Source organism: Pochonia chlamydosporia, chromosome 6 (genome assembly GCF_001653235.2).
Source record: "Pochonia chlamydosporia 170 chromosome 6, whole genome shotgun sequence".
NCBI classification, from domain to species: domain Eukaryota; kingdom Fungi; phylum Ascomycota; class Sordariomycetes; order Hypocreales; family Clavicipitaceae; genus Pochonia; species Pochonia chlamydosporia.
In genome coordinates, this window is record NC_035795.1 from 501,298 (window position 1) to 519,331 (window position 18,034).

At 50.1% G+C, this 18,034-nt stretch overlaps 7 protein-coding genes across 7 annotated transcripts; 4 read left to right on the forward strand and 3 right to left on the reverse strand.

The window, feature by feature from the left end:
- Positions 1–676: 676 nt before the first annotated feature.
- Positions 677–3,988, forward strand: VFPPC_09768 (transcription initiation protein spt5; the record flags this gene model as incomplete). Its single annotated transcript, XM_018288246.1, has 3 exons — positions 677–1,003; positions 1,061–3,302; positions 3,366–3,988. 3 exons carry the CDS (start codon positions 677–679, stop codon positions 3,986–3,988), a joined length of 3,192 nt encoding a protein of 1,063 aa, XP_018141152.1.
- A 1,908-nt stretch (positions 3,989–5,896) lies between these two features.
- Positions 5,897–6,550, reverse strand: VFPPC_09769 (snoaL-like domain-containing protein; the record flags this gene model as incomplete). Its single annotated transcript, XM_018288247.1, has 2 exons — positions 5,897–6,083; positions 6,147–6,550. 2 exons carry the CDS (start codon positions 6,548–6,550, stop codon positions 5,897–5,899), a joined length of 591 nt encoding a protein of 196 aa, XP_018141151.1.
- Positions 6,551–7,337: 787 nt separating this feature from the next.
- On the reverse strand, positions 7,338–9,253 carry VFPPC_09770 (4-coumarate:coenzyme A ligase; the record flags this gene model as incomplete). Its single annotated transcript, XM_018288248.1, has 4 exons — positions 7,338–7,596; positions 7,661–7,764; positions 7,835–8,835; positions 8,941–9,253. The coding sequence occupies 4 exons, from the start codon at positions 9,251–9,253 to the stop codon at positions 7,338–7,340; spliced, it is 1,677 nt and encodes a 558-aa protein (XP_018141150.1).
- Positions 9,254–10,330: 1,077 nt separating this feature from the next.
- On the reverse strand, positions 10,331–10,663 carry VFPPC_09771 (4-coumarate:coenzyme A ligase; the record flags this gene model as incomplete). The annotated part of the gene is made up of 1 exon (XM_018288249.1): positions 10,331–10,663. One exon carries the CDS (start codon positions 10,661–10,663, stop codon positions 10,331–10,333), a length of 333 nt encoding a protein of 110 aa, XP_018141149.1.
- A 3,436-nt stretch (positions 10,664–14,099) lies between these two features.
- Positions 14,100–16,449, forward strand: VFPPC_09773 (wings apart-like protein regulation of heterochromatin domain-containing protein; the record flags this gene model as incomplete). Its single annotated transcript, XM_018288250.1, has 2 exons — positions 14,100–16,148; positions 16,216–16,449. 2 exons carry the CDS (start codon positions 14,100–14,102, stop codon positions 16,447–16,449), a joined length of 2,283 nt encoding a protein of 760 aa, XP_018141148.1.
- A 316-nt stretch (positions 16,450–16,765) lies between these two features.
- VFPPC_18003 (hypothetical protein) lies at positions 16,766–16,930 on the forward strand (the record flags this gene model as incomplete). The annotated part of the gene is made up of 1 exon (XM_022429667.1): positions 16,766–16,930. The coding sequence occupies one exon, from the start codon at positions 16,766–16,768 to the stop codon at positions 16,928–16,930; it is 165 nt and encodes a 54-aa protein (XP_022285227.1).
- Positions 16,931–17,244: 314 nt separating this feature from the next.
- On the forward strand, positions 17,245–17,951 carry VFPPC_09775 (peptidase cysteine/serine, trypsin-like protein; the record flags this gene model as incomplete). The annotated part of the gene is made up of 3 exons (XM_018288251.1): positions 17,245–17,305; positions 17,359–17,631; positions 17,740–17,951. The coding sequence occupies 3 exons, from the start codon at positions 17,245–17,247 to the stop codon at positions 17,949–17,951; spliced, it is 546 nt and encodes a 181-aa protein (XP_018141147.1).
- Between the last annotated feature and the right edge of the window lie 83 nt (positions 17,952–18,034).

Here is an 18,034-nt window from a genome sequence, read left to right on the forward strand (position 1 = left end):
CGTAAAAATATGAAAGTCGAGATGATTGAACACAGCTACTTTGTGCAAACAAAACCCCTAAATCCTGGTGTCATTGGCTACCTTCTCTTGTCTCGTTAGGCAAACATTCCATTCACATGCAAAAGGGAACATATTGCTATCCTCGTAAATATTATGTGTATTTAGACCAAGCTTACGTAGAATTCTTTCACATCTCCATAGAAGGACGTTTCTTCACGCATCCTGATTCGGTAGTGGTTGCTCATCCGTTTTTTATCCATCGATCCTGCCGCTGGGGCAGGCACCATTTCCACCACAAGCAGAGGGCCAGTCAAAAAATATTGTGTGGCCCTTCCAATTGGGCTTCATCATAATCACTAAGTAATTAATTTATGGCCGCTTCAATTTAGTCTGGCGGCAAAATGACAAACTTGGGGACAAAAGGTACAATGCAGAATGTGGTTCAATTAGAATAGCCGAGGATTAACCAGGCAGGGATTCAACTGCCCAAGTGGCCAACAATTCTAAGACTATGCTTTACAGGGTTGCACTATAGCTGCTGCACCCAAGTTCCACCGTGAGAGGAAGCGCGTTGCAGCCACCACTCCCACCCTTACTTCCCCGGCGATTTTTTTCTTCATCGAGCGCCTTGGGTTTGAGCGAGCGAAAAGGTTGCCGGTATCCCAAAAATCTCACGATGGCGTCAAGCGAACCCCCCAGGTTCGATGATTCCGAGGACGAGGAAGACTTTAACCCAGCGCCGGCAGATCTGTCTGATGATGAGCCTGCGCATAATGACACAAGTCCACCTTCGAAATCAAATTCCAGGCGCCGCGACTACGCAGAAGCCGACGATGGCGATGACAATGACGAAATTGGCAACAAGGTGACAGGAAAAACTCGTCCAGCTCCTGATGAGGACGATGACCAGAGCGACGGGGATGGCGAACAAGACAGAGTCCAAGATGAGGAGGATGAAGAGGAGGAGGATGAAGAGGATGATGAGGACGAAGATATTCAGCAGGTTAGTGCTTAGTCTGGCTAGCTTTTATCATGTTTCCCGAGCTAATATCGCCACTAGGGTCATCGGAGGAAACGACGTCGAGATAGACGGAACGCATTTTTCGATATCGAAGCTGAAGTGGACGACGAGGACGAAGGAGAAGATGAGGAGAAGGATGGTGAAGAAATTGGAGACTTCATCGACAATGAACATCCCGACGACATTGCTGAGAGCGCACGACTTGACGATGATCGAAGACATCGCGAGTTAGACCGGCGTCGCGAAATGGAAGCCAGCTTGGACGCCGAGAAACAGGCAGAGATACTTCGCCAGCGATACGGAAATAGGCGTCCAGCCAGAGGTTTCGGGGATTCTGCAGTTGTACCGAAACGCCTCCTGCTTCCTAGCGTTGACGACCCGAGCATTTGGGCTGTCAGGTGCAAAGAAGGCAAGGAGCGGGAGGTTGTCCTCTCTATAATGAAGCGCATAGAAGAACGGATCGGAACCAAGGACGAGCTAGCTATCACCGCTGCTTTTGAAAGAGGCGGTGCACAATCTGTCATGAAGGGATTCATTTATGTCGAAGCACAGCGCCAGACGGATATTCTTGTCGCATTGGATGGCATGTTGAACGTTTACCCTCGCTCAAAAATGACGCTGGTAGACATCAAGGATATGCCAGAACTCTTACGAGTTACCAAAACGCCAACACTGGAACCTGGAGCGTGGGTACGACTCCGTCGCCCAGCAAAGCATAGTGGAGATCTGGCTCAAGTTCTCGACGTGACGGAGAACGGCTTAGAAGCAAGAGTGCGCTTTATTCCTCGATTGGACTACGGCATGCGAGATGAGGCACTTTCCAGTTTGTCATCGGATGGCAAACGCAAGAGACCAGGTGCTGCCGGTCCCCGACCACCCCAGAGACTCTTTAGTGAAATTGAGGCTCGCAAGCGACATCCACGATTCATTCAGGGTAATCCAACCACAAACACATGGTCGTACATGGGGGACGAATTTGAGAACGGCTTCCAGGTGAAAGACGTCAAGATTCAACAGCTTGTTGTGACGGACGTGAATCCATCCTTGGAGGAAGTAACAAGGTTTGCATCTGGGGCGGAGGACGGCACGGAGAATCTGGATCTTAAGGCACTTGCTGCCAGCTTGAAGGACAGCAACACCCTCGTGACGTACCTTCCTGGCGACATCATTGAGGTATACTCTGGTGAACAAAGAGGTGTAGTTGGCAAAGCTACAAATGTCCAGGGCGACATTGTCACCATGTCTGTCACAGAAGGTGACCTTGAGGGACAAACAATCGAAGTGCCGATCAAGGGTTTACGGAAACGTTTCAAGATTGGTGATCATGTCAAGGTCATCGGTGGTAGCAAGTTCCGCGACGAAGTGGGAACCGTAGTCAAAATCTCTGAGGATCGGGTCACTCTATTGACGGACCAGACTAACACTGAGGTAACCGTTTTTAGCAAGGATTTACGGGAAGCCAGTGACATTGGAGGCCAAGGATCACTTGGCCAATTTTCACTTCATGACCTAGTCCAGCTAGATCCAACGACAGTTGGGTGTATTGTCAAGATCGACCGAGAATCGTTGGTCGTGTTGGACCAGTACGGCGATACAAGACAGGTGATGCCATCTCAGATCTCTAACAAACTCCCAAAGCGAAAGCAGGCTGTCGCGGCCGATCGTGAGGGGTCAGAGATCCGGCTTGATGACGTTGTTAAGGAGTTTACTGGGCAACACAGGCAGGGCAAGATTATTCACATCCACCGATCCTATGTTTTCTTGCACACAAACGACAGCAATGAAAATGCTGGTGTTTTCGTGACGAAGGCTAGCATGGTCAATACTGTCGCCGCAAAAGGTGGCCGTGTCAATGCGGCAACATCAGGCCCAGACCTTAGCACGATGAATCCTGCCTTGAAGATACATAAGAATGGCGGAGAAAATAAGGCGGCCCAGCCTGCGAAAATGTTTGGCCGGGATCGTGCCATCAACCAAACGGCCATCATCAAGAAAGGCCCTTACAAGGGTCTCTTGGGAATTGTCAAGGATACCACTGACACTCATGCTCGTGTGGAGCTGCATACCAAGGGCAAGACGATCACGGTGCCCCGTGATTCACTGAGTTTTAAAGACAAAACCACTGGTGCTACCATTGATATCAACGGTAGAGGACGAGGCGCTCCTGGGGGCGGTGGATTTGGGCGAGGTGGTCCGGAAAGGGTGCCTGGTTGGCAGGGAGGGTCGCGAACGCCAATGGGGGCTGGCGGTTCTGACCGTGTTCCGGCTTGGGGATCACGCAGTAAGTGTCCATTTGGTTCCTGTTTTACTTGGATAACCATAGTTAACTCTGTTTGGCGAGCAGCACCTGCAGCTGGCGGCCGAACTCCAGCTTGGAAGGCACAGGATTATTCAGGCTCGCGGACTCCGGCTTGGGCCGATGGGTCTAGAACCGTCAACCCTTACGATGGCAGCCGTACGGCATACGGGTCAGGCTCACGCACACCAGCTTGGCAATCCGGTGCCCGGACTCCCGCCGCCGGCGATGCCTTTGGTGCCGGTTCGCGAACACCCGCCTACGCTGGATCCGGTGCCGATAGTTGGGCGTCTGGATCGAAGACTCCGGCATGGGGTGCTTCAGCCCCTACTCCCGGGGCTACCGGCAATGATTCTTGGGGCTATACTCCTGGAGCAACTGCTGGGGGATATGATGCACCGACCCCGGGTGCAGCCATTGGTGCCCCGACCCCTGGGGCAATGAATGCTCCAACTCCTGGTGCATATTCCGCTCCGACTCCTGCAGCTAGCGCACCAACCCCAGGAGCAGGTTGGCAGGGCGGTTGGGGCCCGGACTCTGCTCCGACTCCTGCCGCCGCCGCACCTACACCAGGTGCCAGCGGATATTACGGAGCACCGACTCCAGCCGCTTATGGTGGTGCTCCAGAAACCCCAGCTGCTAGCGGGCCGAGGTATACAGATGATGATTAAGGGATGGCCGGTGAGGAGGGGGCATAGATTGTACATCTCGTTGGGACTATGGTGATGTTGTAGGCTTGGGTGGGGTTATCAGAATTCGGCGTTTGAGTGAATTGTAATAATATACATAGAAGTACTCTCCAGTTCCTTGGCATCGAGTTGAGGCGGCGCAACATGTTTGTGCGGCTGACTGGTTCCCGATGGGTGGAATAACATGTTGCCCAGTTCAGGTTGCGTTCCACTGGTTTCCGTGAGGACGATGACTGCATATCAAACGACACCTCGAAGTCTTGATGACGGCGCATGCGGTCTTCTGCGGTAATCAACCAATATCATGTGCCCGCGGTATGGTCCCGTGCACCGACAGATGATCAGGAAGTTAGTTAGGGCCGATGTCCCATCCAGCTCACCATCGAGAGGCGATATGCATATATTGCACCTGTTTATACACCGTAGACAAATCGACCCCTACCCTACAACTGCCACATGGGCCAGGTACGTTTTTTTTTCTGGGTACCTGCCTTCGAAGTCAAGATGTGGGCGAGCCGGGAGCAAGGAGCCGGCTCCACCGCGGACCTCCATGCAGAGCGACAGGACCCCCTAAAAAAAAGTCAGCACCAATGTTCCAAGAACAAAGATCATAACCTCGCACATCGCATAAGCCTACCATGGCATACATCCAATCACGTATGGCGCGTCACTTGCGCAATCCTTCATATCAACCGTTTCGCGAGGGAAGAGTATACCTGCGCCGAAATTTTGCGGTGGCAAATCCGCACTTAACTCGCCATGCGAATGATGCCCAACCTTTAGGCTACCAACCGACGAGAATGATACCTGTGAGAAGCTTCACAAGCTCCACCGGGAAAACGACGGAAGCCCCAGCCGGTGAAAAGCATGATGCAAAGCGGGAAGTGGCTGTCGACAATCAATGCAAGCCGAAAGCGGGAAGGGAGGCTGCGATACGAGCCGTGAAGCATCGACGGGCAATAGAAACTGCAACCAAAGCGTCAGAAAAAGAGGTCGACCAGAAAGCCTACCAAAAGCGATACAACACGGCGGCGAGGAAGTGGGTGTCAACTATGATTGCGCTACCCATACTTTTCGTCACTAGTTATTATCTCTTTGATAGACGTACGTCTGAAACTAACACTGTGCAAGAATCAAAATAGGCTGCTGTCTGAAGAGTAACTAATGCGAGTCTACAGTTGCCATGGGGCATACACCCAAGACGCTGTCGAAAGCTGACCACAAACAAGAGTCTATATGAAATGGCCTGACCACATCCCGAGTCACGCCCGAGAATGACCTAAGCATCATCGCGAAAAGCTTCTTCGCCGAGGACCACAAACAGGAAGATTCAAACGGAGCCCCCAGACAGGTGACCGAGAATTTACCGAGCCCCTGAAAATAGAGACCTGGTACTATCCAGACATGACCATATAGCAAGGCGGCTTCTGTCCAACAATGGTCGAGTCTAGGCTTTCTGCCGAGCAAGACAGGCCTGCCAATCACCCCGAACACACAACCTGGAGACGAAAAGGATAAGTTATGCAAACATGGCCACAGTCATTCACACAGCACTGAGAAGTACGCACGTGGCCACGCCCCGGTTGACCAAGAGCCGCATTAGATGCCCCAATATATATTGCACTCTAGTTGAAAAAAGGAAAGTGTAGTCTATATAAGGAACCAGCATCAGGCAAAAGATTTGAGATCGAACCGCTAGAGAATTGAAATTAGCATATTCTAGGTTCATTGGCCGGAGAGACGTGCCGCTTCTTGATGAATCGCCACAGTTTTAAGCAAGGGACAGGCGGGTGAAGTACCTGAGGGGAACTGACCAGGCCGTTTTCAAGGTGGCAGCAGTGACGGCATCAAGGAAACCGCATTTGCGCGCCAGACAGGACGGCCGACTCATTAAACTGGAACAGAAGTCATCCCAAGAGCGTGGAATAAATTCATGATGTCCTGGGCAATGTTTACTTCGTCTACCAGGCCGGTACATTTATTCAGGACAAGAAAGTCTGTCCCGTTGTACGTAACGTGGTCACCAGGCTTGAGGGTACTGCCACGGGCGCAGTGGTGATCATCAGCAGCGGCTCTCCTGTTCAAGCGAAGAATAAAGAACATGGAGTCTGGTAACGATCTGCCGGAAATTTGTACTCACGTTGGTGCACTATAATCTTCCCCCATGACCGCCTCTAATTTCCAGCGAATGGCAATATTGTGCCCATCCGCAGCCCAGTGGACTACCTTGAAGGCAAACTTCTCCCACCCAGTTCGAGACCACTTGAGGAAGTCCATGAATTCCTTGGAGTTGTTGACGATGACAGGGGCACTCCCATTAGCAGTTGGATGTCGGTCAATATTCAATGTCACACCCGATGACAGAACTTTATCAGAGAGGGTATAGTCACCGCCCCAGAGTGCCAAGTAGTTGTCCCTGATTTGCTCCTGTTGTTCTTTAGTGATTGACTTCTCATCCGAGCCGCGCTGTAACGGGGATGCGAAGGCGAAGAAGGGCCAGAGAGCCTGAGAGACGCCCAGGAATCTTGCTGTGGTGACATGCATGGCTGTAGATGGAAAAACGAATAAAACAGCCTGCTGTTATTACGAAGTACCAGCGCGGTGCACAATCTCTGCTGATGCAGAGTCCACACGCAATCAATATGTCGAAATTCCTTGCCTAGTACGTACGTCACTCTGACCACCAACCAGACTAGAGCACAGACCAAAACATCTCTCTCTCTATATATATATTTATATCTGGAAAACAAACAACTCCCAGATGGACAACCCAATTCAGAAAGATACAGTCAAAAGCAGTCCGCTCCGATGCGGGAGGACCCCATATCCGAACGGCGTGGGGCCATAAGTCCAACAACATGGCTTCACGGAGGGACCTCCGCCAAAAAGCGGCTGTATCAGCTTAATGCCTTCGCCGGAGAGGCTAGAAAAAGAGAGCGTAAACACGCACAATTTCTTTTAAACAATAGTCATCATGCTTCATAAATCGGGGATCTAAATGCCACCGGAAGGAAAGCAAGCAATATTCTCGCTTTTAAAAGCATTTGGGCCAGTCGGCGGAAAAGGAAGGGTAATTGCAGCCCGAGGACATTTGTTTTTGCTATGTTGGGAATCAGATTTTGATTAAATCATGTGCCAATTCCTAAATAATAATCGAGAATCGCTGATGTGGCTTTCCCGTCAACCTCGAGAAATGCATGTTGTGATGCACTCAGTACAATTCTAGGCTGCGTGCGAATTACACACACCATAGCTCAGAAAAGAGGTCAGTCGCCTTTAACGCAAAGCCAGAGGTGGATCATAGCACAATACCCCGATGACTAACCGCAAGCTACAGCTTTGACATCGGTTTGGCTTCAGTTGTCTTCTCGAGATCAATGGCGTCTCTTCTCGCCCACTCCCTCATCACCTTTCGTTGTATCTTGCCACTGGCCAGTTTGGGGACTTCACTAATAAAAACAACACCTCCCTCGAGTCTTTTGTGCTTCGATACCCGGGAAGCTGTCCAGTTCTGTATGTCGATCGGCCGTAGTTTATCTTTGTATTGGTCCTGGAGAACGACGTATGCGCGTGGCAGCTCATTTCCATGCCTGGTATTGGATGTTAGGGTTCTGATACCATCGCATAGAGGGGAAATTAAACGGCTGATCTTACAATGTAATTCCCACAACGGCAGCATCAGCAACATGTTTATTCTCTAGCAACACAGCCTCAAGTTCTGCGGGAGCAACTTGAAGACCGTTTACCTTTATAAGTTCCTATTTTATTGCGGTCAGTTTCTTATGTGGTTTAAGGTGTAGTGGAATCAAGCGTCATTTGGAGACTAACCTTCTTGCGGTCCACAATCCAGAAGAAACCATCCTGGTTACGGACCGCAATATCCCCAGTCCTGAGCCAACCGTCTTGTATGGTTTCTCGCGTTGCCTTTTCGTTCTTCCAATACCCCATGCATACATTAGGTCCCCTGATGCAGAGCTCTCCAGGTGTACCGCTTGTAACCTCCCGGCCTTCATCGTCTATGAGTTTGCACTGAGAGTTGGGCATAAGTCTGCCTACCGTGCCTTCGACATTGTCCGAGCTAGAAGGCATTGTGATGCTTGCGCAGGTCAGCTCAGTCATGCCCCAGCCTTGTCGGATGGGAATGCCAAATTTCTTTTGACAATCATTCTGGAGTTCGCTAGAGAGCGGCGCGGCGCCGCATCGTATCTCCTCAACACTCGAGAGGTCGTAATTTGCAGTCTCGGGGCGCTTTGACAGCATCACCAACACAGGGGGAGCAACCTGCAGGCTAGTGATTCTAAAACGGCTGACAGTATCAAGAAAACGCTCGAAGTTAAACTCCGTCATGACGTAGACGGGGTTTCCTAGTTTAAGGGCCATGAGAATGGTATACAACTGGCCATATGCATGATAAAGAGGGAGAAAGCCAACCCACCGCTCCTGTGGAGCGTTACCAGACTTCAAATATGGCGTGCCGACATATCTCATAAAATAACTTTGTTCAAGATTGGCAATAAGATTCGAATGCGACACACACACGCCCTTGGGTAGCCCTGTGGTTCCCGAGCTGTAGTTAATAGTAGCAATTGTTTGACTGGCCTCTTTAGGTGTCAAAGTCGGCCAATTCCAGCTGTCTGCTTGCTGTGAAGTCCCAAGAAGACAGGTCCAGTCTTTGATACCTTTACGGGTTGGCTCGACTTCGTCAGAGAACTGGAATATTCGTTCCTTCGGTATACCAACCCTCTCACTCGCCTCTAACGCCCGGTCGAGGACCACAGGGTGTGCTAGTATTGCCTTTGCTGTCGAATTGGATAACTGATAGGCAAGTTCTGAATGGAGTCGCTTCAGTCAGCGTAGTACCAGAGAGATGAACGACAACCAGCGAACCTTTAATCGAAGTCTCACGCAGGCGGTTAGGGGTTACTTAGACGAACCTTGGGCAGTATATGATGGGTTGGCACCACTAAAAACACGGCCGGATCCTACAATACCGAGATATGCAACCGGGACGAAAATATGATTCGGTGTGAACATGAGAATAACGTCCCCCCTTTCCATACCCAGCTGAGAAAGTCCTGCTCCTAGTCTTTTCACCAATTGCAGTGCTCTCTTCGGCGAGAGGTTCTTTTCAGGCTGGCTGCTATTGAACCAGAGCGGCTCGTCCGACACTGCCCGACCACCAAAGAGATATGACAGCAAATCGGTTTGGGGTATGTCCAAATCAGGAAATGGAGACTTGAACGGCATCTTGGTTTCTTGTCGCTCGCGGCAGCCTTGGGACCTTATCGACACAGAAGCTTCGGCTTGGAGTTTAATCGAAAGCAAAAGCAATTTGGCGAGTCTCTCAACTTAAGACCGAGAAAGTGTCCTCAAGCTCCTCGAAAAGATCGGCTGCAAGTGAGGAGTATATCCGACCATCGGAATTCGCCCCTACCTTGTTGCCTCGGCTCCGGTGAGCTTCCATGGATCTTTTGAGGAGCTTGCTGTGGAGAAAATTCTGGGGTAGCGCTACGGGGAGAGTGGAACACATCAATAAACCCCATGGACAAGTAACTGGTGTGCACTTGCTAAGCAGACGATGTTCAACGGCACTCAATATCATTCCGCGGGAAATGGTCAGGAATTCGGACACCGTATCAGTCCTGTATTTCTACAAGCTGCCTTTGTGGAAAGCGGAACGAGGCTCTACTCTCCTCCTGGGGTGCCGTTCAAAAGCGCACCACCTCTCGCTGCTTTAAGGAACCGGCAAGGAACCGGCAGACTACATCCAATAACTCTTCGAAAAAGTATCGCTGAAGGTCTTGAACCAGAGGCTCGCATTTTGTCTCATCTCGCTGTCATTAAAGGTGTGATATTAATAAGGTTCGCAGAATCATTCTCTTTTGGTCCCTCACCTCTCTCGCAGACATGAGAGAATAGTCGTCGTTCGAGGGGGAAACAAGAACAAATCACGGCATTCTTATGCATATTCAACCTGGCTGACTCGAGACACGGCCAAGCTAAATAAAGGGCGTAAGATGTGTGGGAGTCGCCTCGCTCTAAGCTGACAAGGGAGAAAACATCAATCACCTGCGCTGTCAATGTAGGTATATATGGGGATATCTATTCCAGGAGATCTATATCTACCTCTAGTACCGCCCTTCAAATTACCAATACACTCAGTTGCATATCCAGACTACTACAACGAGAGGAAAGTACCTCCCCTCACAATCAATACATGGTGTTCGGCTCCAATCAGCAACTACTATATACCTTGGTAGTAGAGAAAAACAATAAAGGACGACGCAACAGCAGGATGAAACAACAATGATATCATGACCGGACCTATGGCTTTGGTCCACCAAATCTAGAAATGCCGTTTCGAATGCTCGAATCGACCTTCTTGGCCATTTTCTCGAGAGGCAGACGGTTATCCACTCGCTGGACAGCTCTTGAAATGGGAGGCTCAATGCGCTGTACTGCGCGTTCAACAGGCGGAGTAAAGTAGGAGATGTTGCGCTCCCATCTGGGTGCCCACTTGGCTGTTTGGCGTGCTAGTCTTTCTTCGGCGCCAGGCATGACGAGATAGAGAGGTGTGAGGACACCGACACCAGCAGCACCCATGCAAAGCACCTCGGAACGCTTGGCTCCGGGTAATTTTGGGATGCGATGAGGCATGATGGCGATTGGAAGGTTGCGGGCGAGCGAATTTAACGCTCAAGAGTATCAGAATACGGTATGATGAGATGACCTTGCTTAAAAAGCATTAGCTGTGCTGCGATTACTCGTGATTATTGGGGCGTACCAGTTGTAGCGGACCAGCTACTGAGAGAGAAGTGAAATAATCGAAGGCACCAGACGATATGGAGAGAAGAGAGAAGAGAGTCTCAAGACGAACAATCACAGGTGAGGAGAAATCAGGGAGGGGGAAAGGTGTGTCATAAATACGTCCACTGGGGACAAGCCAGAGCCAAGTCGCAACGTGCATGGGGGTGGTGGCGTGTGTACTTTGGTTGGGCTGGCCGTCAGGTACTCCTGTAAGGCATTATCCAGGAACTGTACATGTTTCTCCGCATTTTGGTACGCTGCCTGGGTAGCTTTGCCGTTGCGAGGTCGAATGACGGTAGATGTATTATGGAGGTCAATGCAACATTGCCTCCACTAGTCATGCCACCAATGCAGGACTCTCCGCATTTCAATGCTGACAAGATGAGACAGAAGCAAAGGGAGGTGCTGATTAGTCAAATTACCGCTGCTCTCCTTTTGCCTGTTTGCAAAGAACAAGAGGACTTACTGGAAGCATTGGTTTGAAATAGAACAAGGCACTGTCGACAATAGCCAAGGAAATTTACCTAGATACTTCAGCAGCTTAGCCATCTCTAAACTCAAAACAACCTCAACATGATTGTTTTGGTTGGAGGTGGCGTTGGTCCTTGCTGCTTGCGGTGCAGAATGTCACACACATACTCCGTACCTCCCCCGTCCGGTCTCGAGTAACAAAATGCCTGGTGGCAGGCAGATGGAACTCTCAACGTATCAAACTTGAAGATTCTGCGTTCCATCACCGGGCTTGCCTTACGATGTTCCTAATCTTCGTCTTTGAGTACTCCAGCAGATTGAGGACTATCGTGTTACTCCACCCCCAGAATCGCGATCCACTTCCCCAGACCAAGCCCTTGCAATGACCCATATGACTGACCCATGCCCACGATGTCCTCACCTTGGCCTCAGCTTGTTATCGCCCCTCTCTTGAGGGATAAATTCAGAGGCGCCGTCATTCAAGGCCGACCCACCTGAACAACTAAAGACCAAATTGCCAACTTGATCATAATGATCTTTGGTGCCCGGTGGTGCTGGAAGGTTTTAGCAGTTTCCCTGGGCATGTAGAAAAACTGTATTCCCCTGTGATAGGGGCGAGAAATAGCCATATTACGGGACGCTGACGTCTACTATATACTCTGGCCGGAAGAGATGTTACAGCTAGAAAAAATTATTGTATCTTTCTGAATCTGCTGCTCCCTTGAGTGGAATATCCGTTTTTGTAGTGTTTTTGCAGGACAAAATACGCCCTGCGAGACCGCAAAAAAAAAAAAAAAAAAAAAAAAAAAAAAAAAAAAAACAATGTTCGTGTTAATTACTCTCCCCCAGGCTTAAAAAAAAAAAGAATTCGAAAATCAAAACTGCGTTTCCCATATTTTTCATGGTGGCTCCTAGAGACCTATTGCTTTTTTTTTTTTTTGGCGGTATTTCTTTTCTCCTTGTTTTTATTTTTCTTATTTTTAAGTGTGCTATTTAACGACCTAAATTCGCTGAAAAAAAAAATACCACCTTAAAAGATATTTTTTACACCCTATAAAATAAATAAAGTCATTCAAAAAAAAAAAAACCTCGCCCTAAAAAATAGAAACAAATAAAAAAAATCAATTTAGAGCTACAAAAAAAAATAATCCGCCCTTTTTCGAGTTGTCTAAAACTAAATTAAAGCAGTTTAAGAGGCATGTTATTTGTTTGATTTGTATTTTTTTGTGGCGAACACTGGATTTTATGGAGAACATTTGAAATACATGTACATACTTCTGGATCCGACTTGACAAACTCGATCTTTGAATCTTGAACAAACAATGAGAATGGCTGGTTGGTCACCATGATAGCAAAACTGATGATTATGACGACTGCGTTCCAGTTCACATCACAAGGGGCAACCTTGGCGGGATTGGAAGATCAGACTCCTCTTGTTGCGCCGGAAAGAGCCATGGAGCCAAGCATACAAAATCAAAACCCGTTGCGTGTCAATGGGAATACAAGTATTAGTGTTGTAAAGCCGGGTACAGAACTTCGCATTCTCTGTGCTGGGGATTCTATCACCCAAGGCACATTAAGTGAAACGGATGGGGGTGATGGCAATGGCTTCCGGCTTCGCCTTCGCGATAAATTGTATAGTGAGTCAGGGCTCCAAAGCATACTTTCGTAAACTGCCTGATGCGAGTTGGGTAGTTGTTAATTTTCACAAAGAAGACAGAATCATATTCGCAGGAACAGAGACCGTGGAGAGTGGGACTATGAGTGACGGTTACTTTGTGAGTGATCAGGCAGGTAGTCTCCCCTACGAGGAGTCATCAACTGACATTGGATGACCCCATAGGCCGCTTGGCCGGGAAAGACGATTCAGTTCATATCAGAGAATATCGGCCCATCACTTGAACAGCGTCCCAACATAATCTTGCTTCACGCCGGAACGAACGACATGAATCCAAACAGGGCCATCTCCAAGGAGGGAAATGATCCAGTCAAAGCGTCAGAGCGACTGGGTGTCCTGATAGACAAGCTGGTGGCAAGGTGTCCAGGCGCAGTTGTGCTTGTGGCCATGATTATAGATACCTGTGATCCAGCTCAGTCACAGGCAACCAAGTTGTTCCAAACTCTGATACCGGGCATTACACAGCAGCGCCTTGATGATGGAAAGCAAGTACTTGCAGTAAACTTTACCTTGTTCCCCACAGGAGAGCTCCGAGATTGCATACATCCAACGAATAAAGGGTATATGCTTCTTGGAGACTATTGGGCCAATGTCTTGGCACAGGTTCCTAAGGAATGGGTTCGACCACCCATGGGCGAGGATCCGGATCGGTCCCTTTCCATAAGGAATAAAATGGTGGATCGGGTTTGGTTACTGCTCTCCTTTGCCGTGGCTCTTGTACATTCATTTTTGACAGATAGATAATCTTTTTTGTGGCAATAGTTGGTTGTGATGCGAGCAGCTGTTGACTCCAAGTTATGTGCTGGAACTTTGCAGGCGTTGGACGCTAATTGGCTGTGACCCACAATGACCTCAGCTGCCCGGGCTGCATCAAATCCGTACCGTGTTGTTGCTCTGCCTTCCACCACCGAATTGTACCTGCGCCGCGTCGCCATCGAGAATTCTGTCGCGGCTCGGCAATCTGTGCCCTATTACCATATGGGTTGATTGCTTCAACGTTTGCGACGACACAACTTGTACGCTGGAGAAGAATTTCGCTCCATGGCCGGAGCCTAGAGGCTTCCTACGTGGCCGCCCCGGCCGACCCATTTCCCGACAACGACAGACTTGTTCCATTGACTTGATCGCTCAATCACTATGGCTTCACGACATGGGCCCAGCGCCCCAAGCAACATAGGCCCCCAGAGAATGGCCACGTATGGAGCGTCATCTCGAAAAAGACCATCGGCGGTCGCGAAGGCTCACGATGCGGAACCCGACCAATCGAGGTCAAACTTATCGCAAATATACGACTACCCTTCGTCGCCTGAGAATTCCTATCAACCGCTTAAACACCGAGATTCGTCGCTCAAAGTCCCGAAAAAGAAGGCGACTGCCTCACTTTCGAAAGTAAACCCTGCCTCTACAACAGTCGACGCAGCGCGGCTCCCAGCTTCCAAAAATGGAATGGCACGAAAGAGAGATTTTGCATTCGCCTTTGCGGCCGATCATGGTCGAAAGGCCAAACGAGACGAATCCTCCAGTCAAAAGCATGATGACAGAGACGCGGCGAGTGCCGTGGTCCAACAGAGGCCCAAGATTGATCCCGTCAGCAATCCTTCTCGTGCCCCGAAGCCATCTACGGACAGTGTTGCCGTCGGATCTAGGGATTTGACTTCTATGAGCGCGAAGCAGGTCAAACGCACAATTGCACATTCTTCGCGTCGCCCGCGCTTGATCGATGCTCTTGCTGCACAGAAGGTGTCTCTATCTTCATACGATGATGATGATGACGACGACGGGAGAGGACCAGAAATACCGCCAAGAGGTGATCTGAAACGAGGTTTAAGTAGTCGAGATTTCTACTCTGAAGACACAGATCTGGGTATCCGTACTCCAGATCGCCGAGGGACGACGACACCAGCGAATCGTAAGGTTAGATTCACATACAGCCAGTCTCGGAGCATTGCCAGTGAATCGCAAACCCCCGATGTCTTCGATAGTCCCAGCAGAGCTCCAGAGGATGACTTGGATCCACTGTTGGCCGAGCCGCGTGCAGTTTCTAGCCCTCAAGCCGATGCCTTTGCGCCCGATGAATCCGACGACGAAGATAACACTCAACCTGCGATCAAAAGCGTCCATGAGTTACGGCGGGCAGGGGCAAATAATAGATTCGCGGATGAGATGGACGATTTAATAGCTAGAATTGGGGCCCCTGGGCCGAGCAGTTCTACCATGAGAAGGAATGCACTCTGTGAATTGGTACAAAAGCTTCAGCGGAAGGAGTTTCTGAGGCAATTTCGAGACCACGCGTCTCGCGATATGGTTGCTCGAGATATTGGCAAAGAAGAGGACATTATTTGTGGTTTTGCTCTCGTATCCGCCTTGCTTTCGTTTCTAACGTCTGGCCCGGCCCCGAACCTGCTGCGTCAATTGGCACACGACGGTGTTGGTAGGCTGCTGTCCCTTCTTCTCCGCCGTGACGAGGACATTGCTTTGGTTGCCTCCCAAAAGAAGATGAACCTGTCGAGAACGTCAAGGTCTTCGGTGGAAGGAGTGAAAGCCATTCTGCGGGGCCTACCAATGTGGCATGGTTATCAGCCTGTCGACGTCTCCCCACGAACGGCCGCTCTTCAATTGATGGCCCTGCTCAGCCGATGTGCAGATGCCGCGTTGCTGGATCAAATTCTGTCCGACTCACAGCGAGACATAATCTCTGTTGCATCTTGGGCCAGCGACCAGGGCTCCTTCACTGAGGTGGACTATGCCCTGACTGTTTTCATGCTCGAAACGCTGTCTAGCGCCGGGGTCGCCTCAAGGCTGAATTCGGACGGTGGTCATCCGAGGAGGATTGCCAGACTTCTTTCGGCGGCACTCCAACGATGGCCCAGTGGACGGTCGGAGCTGGACTCGGCAATCCTCAAACTGGCTATCAACACTACCAATACGGAGAGCGAGGCGGCTGCGTTCGATGACTCGCAGCTGTCTACGGGACTGGCAAATCGCGTGTGTCATCTTTTTGCCAATGTCCATGGGGCAATCGCCGCGGGGAAGCTGAATGGTGAGACGTATGACGAGCTCTTGCTCATGCTGGGTGTTATGATAAACATTATGGAACACTGCACCCCGGCCAGGCGGGCAGTAAATGAAGACACGATGCATAATCTAATGAAGCTGTGGCAGGATAATCAGGAGACTGTTGGCGAGGTAAGCTTTCCACTGCACCTCAATACTTGCAGTCAGTCGCTTTGCTGTTATGCTAATCCAGTAACAGGCGGACTCGGTAGATAAGTCCAAACTGAGCGTCGCCGTTGGATACTTGTCTGTGCTACTTGGGTATATGTGCCTCGCAGGCCAGGCGCGTGAGCAGCTGGAGCAACTTGTTGGAGCCAGAGCACTACCAGACCTGCGGGCTGCGATCCAACAATTCGCCGGGATGTACAGGGCGGTGGATAACAAAGCTCACACCATGGATATTCTAGTGCAGGAACTCCGGCGAATGCCTTGACGTAGTGGCTACATTTGCCTCTAGACTGATCTCGCGAAGATCGTGCCATGTCGGAGAGCATGGCATCAATTGATGTCTTTGCTGGTTGAGGCTGCCCAGCCGTTACTCGCTCATGCTGCGCTAGCACTTGAGACGCTTCCCGGCACCGGCAGCCACTCTGTCTCTGGTATTCGCTGGTTGATCGCCTGGTATGCTGATAGTAAGATGGATTAAGTGACAAGTGGTTCATTATATCACTGTCAGCTTGTTACGTGAATTAATGATAGCTCTGCATTGGCTCTTTCAAAGTTCGTGAATTCGTGGAGAGAGTTTGAAAATGTCTGGTCTGATCGACCTGGTCAATCGCAGAAGCGGCAGTCAGTCTTCCAAGGCTGCATGCACAAGTTGTGCCATGTCGTCAATCGCATGCGGCCAGAATTGTCTTGCCTGCCATCTGCTGCCAATAGCAGCCCAGTCTATCAATAGCCACCAGACAGGTTGAGCCTTGCATGTGTGTGACCAGATATCGCTGGGCCGAACTGACCCACCCCACACTGCAACTCACATTACGTGTGGTGTCTGGTCTGGTGGGCTGACCAGGCTTCTTCCTGACGTCTAGTGGCTGGTCCCCTCTGGACTGGCATCATGGATTTGCCTTGCACCCTGTTCATCAAATCGTGCAACCCCAATTAGCATTGTCGAAGTGACCGATGTCCTACAAGCGTTTGCTTCCGCACCGTCGCACCAAGCAATAAACTGCCTATACATACAGAATTTATCAGTTTGATACCTCAACTGCCGACTACCACCGCGAGAATGTCGGCGCCGAAGCAAAGAAAGGTTGCCATCGTCGGCAGCCGATCGGTCGGTATGTGCAGCTTCGACCCAATGCCCCCAATCTGGAAGACCTCCAATAGTGACTAGAACCAGGAAAGTCGTCCCTTGCGGTTCAATTCGTCGATGGCCATTTCGTCGACAGCTACTACCCCACGATTGAGAACACTTTTAGCAAGACGATTAGATATAAGGGTCAGGATTATGCCACTGAAATCGTCGACACCGCAGGCCAAGACGAGTACAGCATCCTGAACTCCAAACATTTCATCGGAATCCATGGGTATATGCTCGTGTACTCGGTCTCATCCTTACCCTCGTTTGAGATGATCCAAGTCATCCGGGAAAAAATCCTTAACCATCTGGTAAGCAGCCGTCATTAAGGCCAATCGTATCATGCCGTGAGTTCTCGCCACTGACAGTGCGCCACTTTTGGCTGTGTTCATCAGGGGAGCGAATCTGTCCCTATCGTAATAGTTGGCAACAAGAGCGACTTGCGACCCGAACAACGCCAAGTGAGCCCAGAGGAGGGAAAGAAGCTATCAGAGAAGCTGCAATGCGGTTGGACAGAGGCGAGCGCCCGGTATAATGAGAACGTTGGCCGGGCATTCGAGCTTTTAATTGCCCAGATTGAGAAGTCTCAAAACCCCGGGGAGGCACCAGAGAAGAGCAACTGCTCTGTAATGTAATATCACGCGGGAAGTACGGCTGCAGGCAGCTTGGTGGGCGAACTTTTCGATTAAATACACATAACATAGGTCTGATACACTAC